The 21972-nt window shown below is 38.4% G+C and overlaps 1 protein-coding gene across 1 annotated transcript in view; it reads right to left on the bottom strand.

Moving 5' to 3' along the window:
- Positions 1-317: 317 nt before the first annotated feature.
- LOC139458968 (synaptotagmin-5-like) overlaps positions 318-21972 on the bottom strand; it is a 90794-nt gene continuing 69139 nt past the window's right edge. The window contains exons 3-5 of the mRNA XM_071240409.1: positions 20400-20828; positions 16554-16674; positions 318-2636 (exon numbers count right to left, since the gene is read on the bottom strand). Coding sequence (XP_071096510.1) covers positions 2338-2636; positions 16554-16674; positions 20400-20828 — 849 coding nt within the window. The 3' untranslated portion in view covers positions 318-2337. The remainder of the gene's footprint in view (positions 2637-16553; positions 16675-20399; positions 20829-21972) is intronic.

Here is a 21972-nt window from a genome sequence, read left to right as displayed (position 1 = left end):
CATTGACACCTACATGGCTCCGTTGAGTCACAGTGACACCTACATGGCTCCATTGAGTCACAGTGACACCTAAATGGCTCCATGGAGTCACAGTGACACCTACATGGCTCCATTGAGTCACAGTGACACCTACATTGCTCCATGGAGTCACAGTGACACCTACATGGCTCCATGGAGTCACAGTGACACCTACATGGCTCCATGGAGTCACAGTGACACCTACATGGACACGTTCTGTCTGTTGCCATCTGGATGTAGAATCATCAACATTGTCACAGATCACATCTAACAGATCACAGAAAACACATCAGGTGGTAATAATAGTATTTAGTGCAGTTTGATCGCATGTATAGGAATTGTGTCATTTAGGGTTTTGTTTTGATGGTTAAGGAACTGACAAAAAAAAACATTATTTCTGTGATCACTAACAAGGAAACGTGTCACAGATATTGTACATACACTGAAAGCAAGGTGTATATACTTCAAGATATGATCAAACAATACAATTTCTTTGATCCAAAAAACAGAGAACTGTGGTAAGGGAAACATATTCCGGTGTGTGTGTGGTGTCATGTGTGTGTGTGAGTGATGTGTGTGTGTGTGTGTGATGTGTGTGTGTGTGATTATAATTAACAGTATAATGTTTTGTGTTACTGCTTCAAGATATCTAATTTTGTTCTTGAAAAATATCTTTTTGTAAATTTGCATGTTTTTTGCCAGAAAATCCATCATGTTTGTCCATAATTGTTTGTTATTTGTAAAACCTGAGACAAAAAAATGCATTTGCTGTAACCATCACATTTTTTTTAAATATCCAGGATCCTCCTCAACGTCCTGAATATAAAAAGGCTGATGCCTTGGATACGCTCCAACTGATATGGCACATGTGTTATGCATCGTAAGGTGCACCAGGTAGAAATGTGATCCGATGAAAGGCAATATCAACACAGTAAAACTCCTACTTGTGTGAGAGTGAGTTGGGTTTTAGCACTGCTTTGAATAGTATTCAAGTTATATTATGGTGTGTCAGATTGTATTCACAGTAGCTGTAGATAATGTTACCATTCAAATAGTTCAGCTTCTGTGTAATTTCATATCAAGTTCAGAGATCAGTAGGTCAAGGTCATGTAAATCAAGGTCAGTGCAGTGTATGTATTTATAACTTCTCTTTGGTGACTCAGAATCCACATTTCAATGATGGACATTTCAACTGAATGTATGTACCAAGAGTTGGGTTACGTGAGAAAACGTGAAGGTCATTTTCAGAGATCATAGTCAATATTTTGTAATCCATTTGTCACTGAATTCATTCATTGTAGTATGTCAAATGCCATATTTCTTCTTGTATGACACATGTCATGAAATTGAGGTCAAGGTCATTTATCCTCCAAGGTTAAGGTCACACAAACACATCGTTCATCAGACAAGTAGCGAAAACTTCATGTTGAAACCACTCTGACGACAGAGATGACAGGAGAGCACAAGGTGATGACATCACAGCAGGAATTGATGATGTCATGACATCTGATGACACTACAACAAAACTAATGACATCAGCACTAGTTTTGATGACACCAGCTGTCAAGAAATGACATGACATCCCAATTTTAATCACTGAAGTAAAGGTTGGTGTGGAGCTTGGTATGCAGAATACCCACAAAACACAGGGCCCTGTTCCACAAGCAGTCCAAGTGCTATGCCTGTCAACGTTTTAACTCCGCAACATTAACACTGTTTTCACATGGTCATAGCACTGTAGCCGCTTGTGGAAGGATAAACAGCTTGTATTTTGTCCCAATCTGCGACCTTATACCACTGATAGTACAACACATCGTCAATACTTCGTGGCTTTGGATACTCTATGTTCCTCCATAACCAATGAATACATCTGGCCACGATACAGCAAAGTCATGACCTATATTTTTAGTCAAGCGATGACATGAGACTGCGTATAACAGCTGAAAGTAAAATGAGCCAAACTCTGAGCAATCCCTCCTGTTGCCAGGCACAAAACCATATGAAACAATGAGTTCACTGGAGTGTGCCAAGACTGGGTCACATGTTGCATGAGAACTATTGCCCATTGTGTGATCTTTTCAAAACATTCACTGGTCAGAGCATTTACTGATTTTGCTCTCACCAAAAACAGATCATGGCTTAAGTTGTTGTTTGGATTAGCATCATCACTGCAAAGCTGCAGATGTTTTCACAGGTGATGGAGGACATAGTGGAAACCCAAAACCGAGAAGTCTTGACGCTGGGTACAGCATCACCACTTCACAACCATTTGAGACACATGGCTTTGTTTAGTTCCGTCATCTCGTCGTCTTCCTGGCGTCAGCTGAGGTTGTGCCACCTAGCAACTGCACTCTTGGCACTGATGAGGTCCTTCCAGTGAGCTATCTCGTCTCCTTCCGAGGCGGGACCGAGCTGACTTTTGCCCAGCAGTTCATCATTACCGATCTTATTGTCATGGTATACAGCTAGCTCCAAGCATATATTGTTGAGGAACTCCTTGCCAAGGTTAAACACCAGAGCTTCATTCCAAACAGGATTTGTTGTGTTGTGTTTTGTTGAGGTCTTCTTCTTCTTTAACTTCTTCCCGGAAAAGGATAAGGTTGCTTTCACATATGGATCTGAAAGAGGAATAGGAAGTTTAGAAAAATAAGGTTACTGAATAGGAGTTGCAAAAAACAGTTTTTGTTTGTTTGTTTGTTTGTTTGTTTAATGCCACACTCATCAATATTCCAGCTATATGACAGTGGTCTGTAAACAATCAAGTCTGGACCAGACAATACAGTGATTGACATCATGAGCATCCATCTATGCAATTGGGATGAGATGGCATGCATCAACTAAGTCAGCGAGCCTGACAACCTGATCCCGTTAGTCGCCTCTTTCGACAAGCATGAGTTGCTGAAGACCAATTCTAACTTGGAATCTTCACAGGACTTAAACTGTTTTGGATTCATTTCAGTAGGTTTATGACTTTTTGAATTTGATCCCACGCAATTGGGATCGATGACATGCATCAAACAAGTCAGCGAGCCTGACCACCCGATCCCGTTAGTCGCCTTTTACGACAAGCATAGCCGGCTTTTACAGCAAGCATGGGTTGCTGAAGCCCTATTCTACCCCGGAATCTTCACGGGCACCGGTAATAAATAATGACATGCTGATGTTTGCAGGTCTAGATTGGACATGGGCACCAGGTGCCCCTTTAATAACACAAACAGCATTGTTACAGCTATGAATTAGGAGATACACTGCGGTCTGAAATTTGAGGTAGCCTCACTGTAGATTATACACCTCTTATTTCATTTAGAACAGAGCACTTAAGCATGACCTCAAATTTCAAAACACAGAGGGTTTATCTCCATTCTACCATGACAAAATTAAATGAGAATCCTTTTGTGTCAGTGCAGATGTTGTTTGAAGTGGAATTGATTGAGTACAATGATTTGAGTGGGTTTACAATCTAAATTAAGGAAACACAGCGAAAAGCCTTTGATGGATGGATGGATGGATGGATGGATGGTTTGTTGTTTAACGCCGCACTCAGCAATATTCCAGCTCTATGACCGCGGTCTGTAAATAATCGAGTCTGGACCAGATAATCCAAGTCAGCGAGCCTGACCACCCGATCCCATTAGTCGCCTTTTACAACAAGCATAGTCACCTTTTACGGCAAGTATGGGTTGCTGAGGACCTATTCTACCCCTGAATCTTCACGGGTTTAAAAGCCTTTGAACAAATAATGATGCAGTCTATGGTTAGATATTGGTTTTTTGATATATATATATTTTTTTCATCATTAAGCTTTACTCTCATATATGACAGGCATTTAAAGCATGGGTCACAGCTTGCCGTAAAAGACGAGGATGCTTGTCGTAAGAGGCGACGAACGGGATCGAGTGGTCAGGCTTGCTGACTTGGCTGATGCATATCATCGTGTTCATATTGCTTGGATCAATGCTCATGATATTAATCACTGGATTTTCTGGTCCAGACTTGATTATTTACAGACCACCATCATATAGCTGGAATATTGCTGAGTGTCACCAGTATCAGAAGATAATCCCAGCTGTATTTTTCGAATTTGTTTCTTACCTCATGCCAATCTGAAATTTTCATCATGGTGAAAAGCTGCTTTTAAATCCACCCATTCACGTTTCTGAATATGTATTATCACATGCTTGAAATTGAACAAACACACTTGAAAATATAATGATAGCACTCCCTCATTACACTAAAAACTGGTCTTCAACCCATGTTTGTCGGAAGGGGCAACTAAAGTCATCATATCCCAAATTGCATGGATCCATGCTAATGATGTCAATCACTGGATTGTCTGGTCCAGACTCGATTATTTACAGACCGCCGTCATATAGCTGGAATATTGCTGAGTGCAGCATCAAACAAACTGAAAACTCAGTTGGATGCAAAGTGCAAATCCTACCCCTCCTGCTATCCTAAGTGTGCAGTGAGGCCATCTTATTGTTGACATAATTCACGCTCGCATTAATTTCAAGATTTACAGTATATGGAATATTCCTTAAATATCATGGGACTATTGCTGGAATATTCCCCGAATATACTGCAATACTGGAGGGATATTGCCATAATATTGCTGGAATAATTCCAGGAAAATACTGCAACATTGTTGGAGCGTCACTGTAGTGTTGCAAGAATGTTGCATGAGTGTTGTAAGAATATTGCTAAAAGCAATGTTAAACCCTTCTCACTCACTCTTAGACCTATTGAGGTCCAGTTCCAATGTGAGACAGTACAATGTTTGAGCCACTCTCCTGACCTAATGGCTGCTAGCCTCACGAAATACCCTTCTTAATCTCATTTCATTCTATGGTCCTCCGTGCGTCTTCAATAACATTTGCAATTTTCAACCAGTTTCAGGTGAGTCCGGAAGGTGACAGCGTGGACAATCAGCAACAGAAACGTTATTATTCCCAGTTGAAGGGCACCCTCAGTGACATTTCCTGGCTCATAAAAGCACCCCAAAATAGAATATTGATGACCGAAAGAGACATGTCAATTTTGACGAGCCATCAGGCAAAGCCATTAATTCATTAGATTTACCAGCCTAGGAACATGTGTTGAAATACAGGACCAGAGCTTGACCACAGTCCTGAGCTCAGCTAGTGCTTGGATTGTCTTTGGTCTTTCCTTGACAGTAAGAGTTAGAATGGTCTTAGTGCTTACACAGACTTATATAGGTCTGTGGTGTTCATAATGAATGCTATTTGAAATGATGCCAATGTTAAAAAAACCCATCTAGATTGAGAGGCCTCCTCAATAATTTACTTTGCATTTTTTAAATATTTCACAAATGTGAAACAATTAAGAGACAATCCTATTTTCTTCCTGCCAAGACTGGAACTAAATTCAGTAATGAAAAGAACTTTAAACTCTTTCACTTTTTATCAAAAAGAGTGTTTCATGTCTTTTCATGACAATTCTTCTAGATCACCTTAAAAACATGTTCTCAAAAAGATTTTATTTTTATTTTGACAAAAGACCATGGATAAAAATCCTGAAAATATGTGATTAAAGAGGAAAGAGCTTACAATAAACCAAATTGAAGCTCCACTCAGCTAATAATTAACTTTTGAATTATATATCATTAACTTATTTCGTTATTTGAGGACCAAAGTGGGCTTTATCACATTGAACCTGTCCTTGAAAGTATTAGTATTGAGTGCTGCATTATTGGCTAATGAGGAGAAAATCCTGGATTTGTATCCTGCTGATCATTTATTGCATCACTGAAGTGGAAACTAGCATCCGAGTGCGTTTGATTAAAAGGCACTCAGTCTTTTTGTGACGACTAGAGGATGAAAGCCAGTCCCTGTTTGAGTTCGATTTTGAAGTTTTTACTTAAGTGGACATGAGATATTTTGTTCAATGGTCATAGTTACTGTGCCAATATTGCTTTCAATGTATGTAATAACTGGTTGATGTAAAGAGAGAGATGATTAGGTCTGGGAATTGCATAAGGCAACTATGCAAACACCTGTCAATGCCTTCCATTCTGTGTAATTTGTAAGGTAATTTTAAAGTTAATGTGCATCGGAGGTTTAATTTGAAGAAGATGATTTCTCGTAGTCAAACATGGCCTTGATGGAGTTGCCTTGTTGCGAAGGTCCCTTGATAGCAGATCATAGATCCAGTTGTTTGTCATCAGATGTTCTACACAAGTGCTACAAATGAGTTCTACAGCTCGATAGATTGGTTTCCCTCCATAGAATGTTGCAATGCAAACAAATTCTGGACAGATAACATGTAGCAATCAGCACTACCTTCAACTTCAGTGTACATTGTATTATGGACTGAAACAATTTGCACTGTTTGAGTGGCATTCTAGAAGTTGAGGAGTAAATACGAAAATGTACAATTTTATGGATAACAGCTTGTTTAATTGCATGTAGCATTCTACATTTTCTTTGCACGTCACATAACTTTACCAATTTAGCATACCCTGCCCATGTCTTCCAAATGATACATACACCTTCAAAACCCTGTACACTCCTTTTAAACCCTGCACCTGAGTCCCAAACCCTTCACACACCTTCAAAAACCTGTACATGCCTTCGCTTTCAAAACCTTCAGAACCCTTAAGACAACTTCAAAACCATTCACCTGCCTTCAAAATGCTTTACACAACTTCAAAACCCTTCACACACCTTTAAAATCCTTCACATGCCTTCAAAACCCATGTACTTGCCTTCAAAACCCTTCATACAACTTCAAAACCCTACACTCGCCTTCAAAACCCTTCATATGCCTTCAAAATCCATGTTCTTGCCATCAAAACCCTTCATACAACATCAAAATCCTTCACATGCCTTCAAAACCCATGTACTTGCCTTCAAAACCCTTCACGCAGCTTCAAAAGCCTTCACTCGCCTTCAAACCCCTTCACATGTCTTCAAAACCCTTCACGTGTCTCCAAAACCCTTCACATGCCTTCAAAACCCTTCTTGTGTCTCCAAAACCCTTCACATGCCTTCAAAACTCTTCACTCGCCTTTAAAACCCTTCACTTGCCTTCAAAACCCTTCACATGCCTTCAAAACTCTTCACTCGCCTTTAAAACCCTTCACTTGCCTTCAAAACCCTTCACATGCCTTCAAAACCCTTCTTGTGTCTCCAAAACCCTTCACATGCCTTCAAAACTCTTCACTCGCCTTCAAAACCCTTCAAATGTCTTCAAAACCCTTCACATGTCTCAAAAACATTTCACTCACCTTCAAAACCCTTCACTTGCCTTCAAAACCCTTCACACAACTTCAAAACCCTTCACTCGCCTTCAAAACCCTTCACATGCCTTCAAAACCCTTTACACACCTTCAAAACTCTGCATACACTTAGAAATTAAACTCACATGCCTACAGACTCTACACAAGCCTACAAGATACTGTTCATTGCTACAAACTCATGACACACACTGTGTGATGTTTGAAGAGGTCATTACCATGGAAATACCAAACCTCATCACATGACCCCTATGAAAAGAGAACAAATGGGGCTCCCAAATAATTTTTTCAAATGTGGTAACCGTGGAAACAAACTAAACGTCTGATTGAGACAGATTGAAAAATCATTACACAGTTTGTGGAATCACCAAAATATATTTATTGCACCACTGCTTTTATGGTTTCAAAGGTTTTAGATCAGATTTGGCTTTGTTCATTAGACAAATCATGGAGAACAAACCAACGATGAAATGAATTATTGTTGACATTTTACCCATTAATACAGAACCCTGAACTTAATTTATTCAACAATCATTTATTCAATGTAGGATATATACTACTCAAAACAAGTTAAGGAACACTCACAGTCAGAAGGCTGCATGTTCCAATACAAGCAGCCATGACACATTAACTTTAGTCATATGTAAAAATGGGGTGTTCTTTAACTTCTTTTGAGTCATATATTATCAACAATTTTGTCGTCAGTACAGATTGTCTTATTTAACATCAATGTCTATCACCGAAAGAATCCCAGGATGATTGCCATATTAATTGAGTGTACTTTTATTACCATTCATTTGTAAAAGCTGGGGCAAATAATTTAATTATCAGCCATTTGGCTGACATCGGATATGGACTGAGCCCACAACGTGCCCCCTGAAATGCATGTAAATGAACCCAGGCATCTGCAACCAAACCATTTTGCATCCCTCAGGACTTGCAATGTAAATTATATGCATCCATTCACAATTTATATGCATATAAGATGCAGTATTCATCTGTTAAAACCTTGTACTCCTTGAATATTGTCCTTTGTCAATCACTTCTGTCATATTCGGCCACTTTATATGTTTAAAAATCATAACGAGAATATCTAGTTGTCATCCGATAATGAATTTTGAGTAATTTCCATACCAATTTAATTTGACATTTCCAGGAAGTCCAAAACAAACTTTTCCCTGCTCTTCATTAGTTCAACTTTAAACTGATTTATCTACTTTCTAAACTGATATAAAATCTGCATCATTAACAGACTATGTCATAACGTCTCCATTAGCAGCAAAATGTATCTCTTCCAGTTGCTTTGATGTAGAGAACTTGCAAGATAGATTGGACAGCCTGTTTGAAAATCACCGATCAAACTCATTTTCTTCAAACAGTAATTTTCGGTGAACAGGATTCTCAAACAGTAATTATATTATTTTCAAGAAAGGCGAATAATTCATGGTGTTATAAATTGCACTCATTCACTGAACAAACATTTTAATATTGTAATTTACCTCAGAATAATATACTGCCCGACTTTATGTGCCCTTCGTATGAGATAATCAAGAATACATCACGTCTATATTACCCCCAAGTGGAATGTAGAATATTATTAACCTTTTTTATGAAGAATCTTCAAAGTGGTTTTAGTCTCTCCTGATAATAGGATAATGTCAAAGAAAAATACTAATCATGATTTTACGACAAGTTTGACAAGGTTGGTTACAAATAGCTCTGTAACGGAACTGGCACGCGAGTGTATAGCCCCTTGAGATGTACTCCCCATTCTTATATAGTAATATATGTGTGTTGTTGTAGGAATGTTCATGCAAAGAGCTCATTCAAATGAAAATGATATATTGATATTTTTGTGTGATTTTGATAGTTATGAGATACAGCCTAGCAAAATGAAATAATGATATATATATATATCATCCAAAACTGGCTCCCACAGGAGAAATGCTTGTGTGAGATAGGGACACATCACTTCAATGAGATTACAACACAATGCTTTGCAGGCCTTTGTGATGTCATTGGTTACCATGATGTCATAATCAAATGACCTCACTACTCTCCCTGCCATTGAACCTTGTTAGCTGTACTTTATACGCTCAAGACTTTTTATCAATTCTCTTGATTTGATCTCCGAAGACACTTGGATGAGATTCTCTATTTAACTCTTTGTAAGACTCATACACACAGACATGCCGCTGACATACCAACGATCATAATTAGTGAATTCACAACTAGTACATCCTTACATGGCTAAGGGACACAACTCTACACATTTGTGTCAGCTTTGACCACTGGGCTGCCATTGAGAATCTAGAATTGAGAAGTTTAAAAAAACTGACATTCAACATATTTGTATTTAAATTCCGTATGGTACTTAAAATTAAAATATGGTTCTTGTAGTTTTGACATTTGTAGGTAACTTGAGATTGAGAAAGAATTTGGATGATAACTAGAATCTCACCCGAGTGTCTTCAAGCTAAAATATATCAAGACTTGTTTATAAAAGTGAAAATATTCTTGGTAACTTTTTTCAACTCTAATTGATATGGTTGATCTCAGAAGACACTCGGGTGAGATTCTTCAGAAGACACTTGGGTGAGATTCTTCAGAAGACGCTCTGGAGAGATTCTTAAGAGGACACTCGGGTGAGATCCTCCAGAAGACTCTCTAGTGAGATTCTTCAGAAGACATTCTGGAGAGATTCTTCAGAAGACACACGGGTGAGATTCTTCAGAAGACACACGGGTGAGATTCTCTACTAACCAGTCAAATAGGGCTATCAATATCTATGAGGTGCTGCGACATATATCACTCAATACTGATTTTCATTTCAAGGGGGAGAAATGTTGCGTTACGTTTGTTTACATATAGTGAGCACCAATATGCACACGCTTTTACGCAATACGTCACATGCCGCAGCATCGGGAGTGACGTCATGACTATGTACCTGTGGTCAACTATGAATAAATCATTGTTCAGTTCAGACATCTTTTTGCTTGATATTCCTTCCAAGTTAGGTGTGGATCGTACAAGTACCTGAGCTTGATGTACAATCTTCCAAATACACTAAAGTAGGCATCCATCATTTCTGTTTGTTTGTTTGTTGTTTAATGCTGCACTCTAAATTCCAGCTATATGACAGTGGCCTGTAAATAATCGAATCTGGACCAGACAATACAGTGATTGATATATAATTTGTCCATGTTTTCATGGAGGAAATATGTTTCCACTAGCCACTGTTTTTAAGTTTGTGTAGTCCAGGCAGATCTGTGAGTGATTGAGTGAGTGAGTTGGGTTTAACACTGATTTTAACAGTATTCCAGTTATATCACGGCTTGTCAGCATAATGTGGGAGGTCTCAGAGGTTTACCACTTTGGTGAAACCCACGAGCATGGGTATGGTGCTGACAAACCTAGAAACATAATTGGGGCGAACCGGGATTCGAACCCACAATCATAGGTTTCTAGTATGCCCAAGGGACGCAACTCTGCAAAGCAAAAAGCGGTGCCTCAGACGACTGGGCCCCCCGTGCCCCTCAGGCAGATCTGTATCGAAGTAGTGTACATGAATATCCACATAAAGGAAAATATCCCATACATCTGCAGCTGTACGAAGAAGTTTGTTTGATGTCACGTGTCTTTGTAACAATCAAGGATGGAGGGGTAGCCTAGGGGTTAAAGGGTTCACTCGTCACACTGAAGACCCGGGTTCAACGATTCCCGACATGGGTACAATGTGTGAAGCCCATTTCTGGTGTTCCCCGCCATTATATTGCTGGAATATTGATAAAAGTGGCATAAAACCATACTCACTCACTCACTGTAACCATCAAATATTTTAGAATATATATAGTATTCTGGATATTAGAACTGGATAATAATGTTGGTTCACTGTAGATTGTTTCAGGTGTTTCACGTAGGTGTCAAGTCTCATTGGTCAGCTGAGATAGCACACATGACAACAATGTTCATAATGTCCACAGTTCCAGTGAGTTAGATAACAATAAGCAATCAATTAACATATTATCGGCTAATCCTTTGAACAAAGTATGTTTTTTTAAATTGGCACTTCACACCAAGATATGGCCGTATTCCATCAGCTTTAGTAAACCTACACATGTAAACACTTACTCTTGACAAATCCACTGTGCAAGATAACAGTGATTAATCAATGAACATATTTTCGGTTGATCCTTTGATGAATGTTTTTTTGTAACTCAGCCAATCATTCCTCTCTTGCTGCACTGTCACATGCATATTACATAACATACACATTTCACCCCAATTCAAACCAGTGGAGTAATTACCCTAGACACAAGAAATGCCAAATGGGAACCTTCGTCAGGTAATCTGAGTGCTGCTACCACTAATTATACCTGTAATAAATTCATTAACTGAGCATCAAGTGAATGATGACAAATAAACAGGTGTAGAGTTATACAATGTACCGGGAAACATGGATGACAAGGGAGTAGCAATCGTATTAATCACGCAATCCGAAATCAGAAAAAACTTTCACTGTAGGAATATAACCGTCAGGGGTATTTCCAAATAACGACATCTGATGAGCTTCCGCTATTCTTTTTGTCTGTTAATTTAAGCTGGAGAAATTAATTAACATGCACCCTTTGTAATATCAAAATCTTTAAAGATCACGGATAACCAATCAGTGTACAGAAATGCGTACAGGTATTGCCTCAAAGTTTATGAACGCTGTCATTACAGATGGTAGCCCAGTCTCTTGTCTCGTGCAAATCGACTCATGGCAGACAGTAAGCCCCAGCAGACAGTGTTAGACAGCTGGGAAGAAGCCAGAGATTAGAGCCCCTTTAAGATATTTCCTGAGACCTTTAAATACGAAACAATATGTCACATTGATACATGCCGAAATGAAAAGCTGTAGGTGAAAAGTACATTTTTAGGATGACAGCAATATCTAAAATCAGTATGAGCAAAATTTAGGATCACAGGCATACAATTTCAGCTTCATCAACCCAGAGGTTTTACAGGAGATGTTATAAACAGGGTTACAGAGTATACATAAAAACACATTATATACTGGCTTCCATACTATCAGTGCTAATTACTGTAAAGTGCTGGCTTCCATTGTCTATTGCTAATCACCTATCAGAGCCAATCATCTGTTGGCTTCCCTTGTTAGTTTCTACCCTTTGTTATTTTCCACCTTTTGTTATCTTATTAATTTTTTTGTCCTTACATGTACATATATATTCTCTCTGCCTCATGACATTCATTCACCTGATGGAGTAAGCATATACTCAGAAATGTTGTGTTCCTCATAATAAAGAAGTTGACATCTATAAATTATCTTCCTTTCATTATATACTCATAATTCTGCATATCAAATTCTTAATGCTACTTGCAAATATGGCTGATCAATAGGAAGAAATAGCATTTACAATATGGTTGCAGTAGTGGCCATGTTGAATATCAAGCTCTACCTTCTCATGGGGTGGAATAGGAACAGTCGTGGCTGATCAAGAATTATTATTTTGTATTTTGGTCGAAAGTACATGATCTTGGAGTATGTATGGATTTACGGTACCTGAATCTAATGAGAAATGAAGCATGTACGGATTTACGGTATCTGAATCTAATGGAGCAAGTACGGATTTAAGGTATCTGAATCTAATGACAAATGGAACATGTACAGATTTACGATCTCTGAATCTAATGAGAATTGGAGCTTCTTGGATTTACGGTATCTGAATCTAACGAGAAATGGAGCATGTACAGTTTTATGGTATCTGAATCAAAGAGAAATGGAGCATGTACGGATTTACAGTATTTGAATCTAATGAGAAATGGAGCATGTACGGATTTACGGTATCTGAATCTAATGACAAATGGAGCATGATGGATTTACGGTATCTTAATCTTATGACAAATGGAGCATGATGGATTTACGGTATCTGAATCTAATGAGAAATGTAGGATGATAGATTTACGGTATCTGAATCGAATGAGAAATGGAGCATGTACAGATTTACGATATCTGAATCTCATATATGAGAACCATCCTCATCACATGCAAACAACTCTATTGATATGTACAATGAATGATAAATACCAGATAAAAACGCTGTAGCCCTAGGAAAAAAAATTACTTTCTTGTGCAAGATATTGATTTTGACATGGTTGTGCCTAATCGTAAAATCCTGACATTGATAATCAAATAATTATCATTAGTCATATTATCTGTCAATTTGTGGCCAAAATAGTCTCTTGAAATGTTTCAAGGCTATAAATTGAACTAATAAAAATAAGATTGGCACCATCTGCTTTATAATTACATTATAGGGGTCATGTGTACAGGGTTGTAAGAGCTGAGACACACTCAGAGTGAGTTGGTTTTGACATGATTTTAGCAATATTTCAGCAATATAGAGTGAAGAATGAACACTACAACCAATAAGCTATCCCACAGACCCTTATGCAATGTAGGCTGAGATCGAGGCCTTAAAAATTAAACATTTTGAGAAAACCAAAATCTGTATTGCAAGGTTGTTTTATTCAGTAACAATGGTTTTTAAAATAGAAATGATCTCAAATTATGTTTGGCAGAGACTGAAATGCTGAAATGAAACACTGTCTTTGAGTGGATATTTTAAAACTTGATAATAGAAACATCCCAGAAAAATGAATTGAAGTTCTATTTATAGGAGACCAGACATTTTTTATATTTTTTTTCACTAACAAAACCAATCAAATCTCAAAAAAAAAAAAAATAATAACTTTGAAATCATTTTATATATTTTATGACGTCTGCTTCCTACCCATATTGTTTACCCATACCCAACCAACCAACAACAGCCCCTCCCCCAAACACCCCCACATCCCCCCACCTATGATCATTGTACTCTGGCACACATAATGGATGAAAATGCCCACCTATCCACCCCTAAAATCCTAATTTTCAAACTGGAAAGACTTTCCGTCTTTTCCTATTAACATTTATCAAATTAGCGCCATAAAATTAAGGTAGCCTGGAAGTCTGGGACATGAAAGGGGGGCATGATCCTAATGTTCACCAGACACAAAGGGGTTTCACCCGTGAAGATCTGTGTTAAAATTGGTCTTCAGCAACCCATGCTTGCCATAAAAGGTGACTATGCTTGTCGTTAGAGGAAACAAACGGGATCGGGTGGTCAGACTCTATGACTTGGTAGATGCATGGCAACCCATATGGCCCAAATATATCAAAGCTCACGTCAATCACTGAATTGTCTGTTCCAAACTTATTTAAATTATTCACAGACCGCCCTGAGATAGCAGGAATATTGTTGAGTGTGGCATTAATTTACAACAAACAAACAAAGGAATTTACAACTTTTACATGTTAGTTATTACAAATTTCACACTGACACAAATGATTTTAGTAACTGTAATAATTTTATTTTAATTACAAGGGACAAATTATAGGGGTTTTTTATTTAAGAACTGTATGGGACGTCTATTCTCATATAACACTGCATTATCATTTCAGTGTAATTTCATTTGGTCAATTTCATGTTGTCAATTTCATGATGTTAATATCTGCCACTCAATCACAGGCCTGCAGCTGACGGGTGTCTTGACAAGATGCTATCACTCTAAACTGACATATCGGAAAGATAATAAAAATGACCTTCACATTTATGACAATGTATTTTGAAAATTTCGGGAGAAAAAACAATTTCAATAAAGTTCAAACTTTTTACAAGAAATATTGCAGTGATAATGTTTGAAAGTAAATGTCATCACAGGCCCAGATCATGTAATGGCTTGTTTTATGATCTAATTTACCCAAGATCCAGTGAAAGTAGAAGAATAAAATTGGTGTGTTTGACAGGAAATGTGACAATTTTTGCATCTTTGCTTGTATTATGGTTCAACTGATATTTTCAACTGAGTTCAAATTCATATTTCATTTCATTTTGTATCTAGATAAATATATCATTATGTTTTCAACCTCTTCAAACCATAGCCAAAAAGTCTAAATCATATGGTGGGGCAATGTCAAAAGTCATTTGTAATGCAATAGTGTTGATAACAAACACAATGCAGCAGCAAAAAGCCACATCAATAGTCATCCCCAATTTTGTGGATTTGATACATTTTGTCCGTTATACTACCATTATCATCTTTATGGTGAGTGAAATTCATGGTATTATAAGGCAGATAAAAAAATATGATGAATTCCAGGAGATTCAAAGATTATATAATGGAACTGATGACTGCAAGATTTCATGACATTTATTTGGACATCTTAATTACATGTTCCAGGCCAGGTGTAGCAAATCAATATGATGGCTGAGGCGGAATCTTGTGAATATACTCATGGTGGTTTAGGTTGGGGACATTGCCATTTTTCATGAATACATCAGATAACCTGTAAAATGAACTTATAAGAGCATTCTTGGAAGAGTTATATATATTAAACACAACATTGATAATATAACATTGATAGCACTGACACCACCAAGATATCACATCAGAGTTCTAGATGTAATGTTTCATTTGTTTGTTGTTAGTTCTTCATGTAATGTTTCATTTGTTTGTTGTTTACTGTACACTCAGCAATATTCCAGATGGTGGTTTGTAAATGATCAAGTCTGGACCAGACAATCCAGTGATTGACATCATGAGCATCGATCTACACTATCAACCAAGACCCCTCGATCCCGTTAGGCGCCTCTTACGACAAGCATAGTTGCCTCTTACGGCAAGCAGGGGTTCCTGAAGACCTATTCTTACACAGTTCTTCCAAGGGTTTCACTTAGTAAATCGTGTCTGCTTAACTCACTTGCTGTTATTTTTGTGTGTGTTTTTTTGCCGCAGTCAGGAATAACACACGGCCTGGATGTTGTCACATCTGTGGTTGATATTATGAGGAATGTGTTACACTGTCAGGGTACAATGAGTGAGTGAGTGAGTATGGTTTTATGCCGATTTTAGCAATTAATATTCCAGCAATATCAAGGAGGGGGACACCAGAAATGGGCTACACACATTGTACCCATGCTTTAACCACTAAGCTACCCGGCCGCCCAGGGTACAATGACATGTAATGAACGAATGAACAGCCTGATCCAATTCGGTCCCATCTTACAATGAGAGTGTGGTTTTTCACCACTTTTAGCAGTATTCCAGCAATATGTTACGGAACACCTGAAATGGATTGACACATTGTACCCATGTGGGGATTAAAAGCGTGTCTTTGGCATGATGAGCAAACACTCTAGCCATATGGCTACCTCCATGGCCTCACGGAACTTACCTAGAGTTATCTTCCCTTCCTCTGAGTGCCGGAGATTCCTGGCTTTGGTTACAACAATGGTAAGTCTTTCAGCACTGGGCAAATAACACAGCGAGAACATCAGATCCCCTATAGCATGTTGCTGTGGAAACAAGTATATCATTATACAGATATATCTGTAAATATATCCAGTAAATATAAGCGAGAACATCAGATCCCCTATAGCATGTTGCTGTGGAAACAAGTACCATATTTTCTTGAGTATAGTGTGCACCCAAGCATAATGCTCATCCCTCTCTAGGGTATTAAGTATTTTGGAGAAAAATATTTGTTCAAGTATTATACGCAGAAAAAAATTACACTGTGTCACTTCAGCGAATTCAGGTAAACGAAAGGGTGATAAGAAACTTGGTCAGTACAAATTTGAAATTGGAGATAAAAAATCAATAGACATGTTGATTTATCATTTATATAGTATTTTCTGTTCTGCAAGCATTGTTTTACGTGCAGAGATTAAGATTACCATTTGTATTTTCTCGTTAACTAGGCTGGAAACAGCAATCAACTATACACACGTTTTCTTGGAATCTACCGGTGATGCGGTTTAAACTTACCCAATGATTTAAAATTAAAGAATTTTGATGCAATGATCAGAAAATTTTTTATCTGAAACTTTTTTTTATCAGGAATAATGTATTCCAATATCGTGTTAGTTTAGCTGCAGCTTATAATATATATATTTAGAATAATAATAACCATAAGCGTAGCACTTCGGTGCAGCTGATCACTATTGCCGGATATTTTTTTTCGCATGGAACAATTTGACCAGTCACAGTTGACAGAATCGTCAAACTACAAAAAATATGACTTTTAACGAGTCAAAGTATGGCATATATGATATATGTATCCATTCTCTGTCAACTAGAGTTAGTTTCAAGACGTCAATAGTGGTAATCTGACCGTGGTTGCTATAAATAATGGTGAGATGTGCGATCTACCGATTACTTCACACACGATTTCGGCGAAATTTAATTTAAACAATATTGAAAGAAATTTTGAATAAAATTAATGAAATAGGTTACAAATATAAGTCCAGATATACAATGAACACCTTTTATAACCAGACAGTGTAATAACAAGATTACATTGCATATTCCAGGATAGATTTGTTGACATGGCAGTTCTGGTCTTCGAAAGGCATTTAGAAGTGATACACATAAGGAAGAGAATATATGGATGTCAACTTCTTTATCATGAGGAACACAGTAAGCATATACTCCGAAACATTGTGTTCCTCATAATAAAGAATTTGACATCCATATATTCTCTTCCTTATGGTATTTCTGGTGTCAGGGGCTTGCGGTAATGTCTTTGCATTTGGGAAAAAAACCATCAAAACTCATTTGGCGTGTATAATACGCACCCCCGTATTTTTTGGAGAAAGAGTGTGCACTATACTCAAGAAAATATGGTATATCATTATACAGATATATATTTCTACATATCTAGTCAAGGGCAAATGTCACATTGGCCAGTCACTGTCTTTTAAAATATAGGAAGTCAGCTGGCCATGGATAATATGATGTCACGGTGTTTAATCACGGACTATTGAATATTCAGAAGGTGGGGAGCCGAGAATTCTGTTGGGACCAAATATGTTGATCCCACTGCTATAATACACGAACCTACTATATGTCTCTCAGGTTTTATAACATTTTAATGAGGATGTTTTTTTTAAAAAACAATTTGTTTTTAAACCCAAGTAAAAAAATTTTTTTCAGTATTTTCAAGAAAAAAATTTTTTGTCCCAAAGACAAAACAACGCCCCAACATTAACCTCTTGAGGCTAGTCATTCTTTTAAATGTTTATGATGGCTGGCGATTTATCGTCCATGAGTGTGCGAAAACAGATAACTTTCCAAATGTCTCTGCATTTTTCATGACCTTAAAGAAGTGATAAAGTCAGGGCAGAATGCCCCTTGGATTAGCTGGATGTCGGACAGAGGGTAAAGTGGCTTAATCTCTGTCTGACAATACTCTCATACATATTACAAAAATTAGCATTAAGATATATATATGGACGTCATCATATTGTTAACCGCCTCCGTGATCTTGTGGTAGAGCGTTCGCCTGGAGAGCGGAGGTCCGGGGTTCGATCCCCGACCGCGTCACATAGAAAGACGTTAAAAGATGATACTTGTTTTTACCCTGTCTGGCGCTCGGCATTAAGGGGCTAAAACAAGGACTGGTCGGCTTGGAGTCAGTATACTGTGTCTGAGTTGGGTATTCATGTTAAACTGCGGCATGGTATCTCAGTGTGCTAGCACTATAAAATCGGCATCAGTCCGGACTAGTACAAGCAGCCACACACAAACACATACACGTGCATGCACGTCGCCATATACGTGCAATAATCTTTGACGCAACGTTAAACCCAATTTCACCTCACCTCATCGTATTGTTTGAGTGCTGCATTATTTTGTAGGAATGGACAGTTGGTTGTGTTCCCTCATGCAGTTGCACATGTGCTACACTCTGTGGCAAGCTGATCTTTACAAAGATGCATGTGTACACTCTTTAGAGTGTTTTGTCAAAGTGTAAGAGTTGTGATGTGTTTTAAGTTTGGGAATATCCTCGTAACTCTCCATTCCTTTAGAATAATCAGCCTCGGATATTCCCCTCTTCATGACACTCAACTCTGCTGATGTACTATTCTACACACTCTTTGAGAGTTGGGGCTAAACAATTGATCGTTGATCAGCCCAAACACATCTGTTTAAAGATTCATGTGTATTCTTCAGAATGTGTTATAAATATCAAGACCAGAAATAAAGAGACTTTGTCCACCTCCCTTAGCAACTGCTGTTGTACCTGAGAGATTCGGTGAGGTGAAATGGAGTTTAACATCACGTTCATGATAATTGCACTTAACGTATTCGACGTAATAAGCGCCCAAGGCGCTCTCAAAATTAGAAATAGGTGGCTCTTATTAGAATGTTATTTTGGTGGAAAAAAACAGAGTTGAAAGATAAATTTCGTGGTTTATGCTGAGAGCCTGAAATGTTTATGTACGACAAATATATTTTTCCAGAATTAAATGCCCATAATTAAGGGTGAATAAAACACACGAGTGCGTATTATACACGAATAAATAAGTCTTGTGTACATTGATCACTTGGAAGGGGTGCTGATAGGGATTGTTCAATAGCCAATATCTTAGCTAATGTCGCCGTGGGCGCTTATTAGAGAGGGGCGCTTATTACGTCGAATACAGTATATGGCGACGTGCATGCACATGAGTGACACTGCCTTCATGTACTAGTCCAGACCAGTAAATGCTTGTTATTATAGTGCCAGCCCACTGAGATATCATGCCACAGTTGGAACATGGATACCCACACAGACACAATATACCCACTCCCACCAGTACTTGTTTTATCCCCTTAATGCTGCACACCAGGCAGGGTAACAACATATATCATTTTATAACGTCTTTTCGTATGATGCAGCCAGGGATCGAACCACCGACCTGTTGATGATAAATAATATTCAAAATAAACATGCAATGTTGTTGTTTGTTGTTTAAAGCCGCACTCAACAATATTCCAGCTATATGACGGCAGTCGGTAAATAATCAAATCAAGACAATCCAGTGATTGACATCATGAGCATCGATCCACATAACTGGGATACGATGACCATCATCAACCAAGTCAGGGAGCGTGACCACACAATCCCATTGATCGCTTCTTACGACAAGCATAGTCACCTTTTACAGCAAGCAGGGTTGCTGAAGACCTCCATGCAATGTAAGGTACATGTAGCAACAAGCACACAAAATTATACGAAATAGTCATCACTACTCACATCCTTTTTCTCGCAAGGTACGATCCCCTTCCACAGTATAACCTTTTCACTGAGATCTACCAACTCCAGGGGCACATGCACTTGTCCAATACACTCATCCCGGGAGAACTGGTCATAATCGTACAATAGCACCTCCAGGGTTGTCATGGCTAACTTATGTGATGACACTTCAAAAACGAACTCCTCCTCAAATTCGGGGTTCACTGTCTTCCTGTGAATCTTGCTCTGTAATATACTCCTTTGTTCGGGAAGTAACGAAACTTTGCAATATGGGTCCGCCGTACCGCTGAAATCCCGCGGTACAAGATCCCTGGCTTGTATCATGTGTACCGTGAGTATTGACGTCTCCTTGTTGTATTCCATACTAAGGTTGATGGAGCCTTGCTGCTCCTCTTGGAGTGATGACACCGAGCTCTGACGTACCAGTTGCTGTAACAGAGAAGAATGAGTTAGTGAGTGAGTGTGGTTGAGTTTACATTTTTACAATATTCCCCTAATATCATACGTTATTCCCCTGTGGGAGTTGACCCAAGGTATTTTTCGTGAGTTTGTGAGTGACTTCGTAAGTGGTGAGTGGGTTGGTGAGTGGGTTGGTGAGTGGGTGAGTGGTGGGTGGGTGGGTGAGTGGGTGGGTGAGTGGGTGGGTGAGTTGGTTGGTGAGTGAGTGAGTGAGTGAGTGAGTGAGTGAGTGAGTGAGTGAGTGAGTGCCAATCTAAACAGTATTTCGGTAATATCACTTTATATGAGAAAACAGCTCAAATAATAGGCTGTAGTGATTTACCACCTGCGTAAAACCTACAGACAGGTTTGAGGGCAACAGGACTATAATCAGGCTAATAAGGGATTTCTGGTCTGGGTATTGACAATGACATATTGTTACAACAGAGAGGAGATAATGGACAACAATATATCCATGAGATATAAGGGACCTTGTGGGTGAAAAATCACTTTTGACTACTGATTATATATTAAAACTACAGTATCTTAGTACCACAAAAATACAAATGATAAACTTCAATTCATATTTATTACAGAGACACATGGTACCAAACATTTGGACTCATTTTCTGCAAAGTCCCATTTTCAGGCCGTTTATGTAATAATTGCAGTTTTTTTTATATAATGTCTGATTAAATGAAAGTATGCTGAAATGATTTGAGTGTGTGAGTGAGTGAGTTGGGTTTAACGCCGCTTTCAACATTATTCCAGTTATATCACGGCGTGTCAGCTTTATGTGGGAGGAAAGCCGGAAGTGATGCAGGTCTCAGACGTTTACCACTTTGGTGAAACACACGAGCACGGGTATGGTGCTGACAAACCTAGAAATATAATCGGGGTGAACCGGGATTCGAACCCACAATCATAGGTTTCTGGCGTGCCCAAGGGACGCAACTCTGCACAGCAAATCACGGCGCCTTAGACGACTGGGCCACCCGTGCCCCCTGAAATGATTTCAAATAAAGTTCTTTTTACATTACGAACTAACGAGATAAAAATATGATATTTTTTACGGTCCGCACAAATGGGGAATTTTATGGAAGTAAGTTGCCGTCAAACGTCTTTCTTTATGACA

Source organism: Haliotis cracherodii, unplaced genomic scaffold (assembly GCF_022045235.1).
Source record: "Haliotis cracherodii isolate W230 unplaced genomic scaffold, xgHalCrac1.p SCAF_13, whole genome shotgun sequence".
Lineage (NCBI taxonomy): Eukaryota > Metazoa > Mollusca > Gastropoda > Lepetellida > Haliotidae > Haliotis > Haliotis cracherodii.
This window is presented reverse-complemented; position numbering and strand designations above follow the sequence as displayed.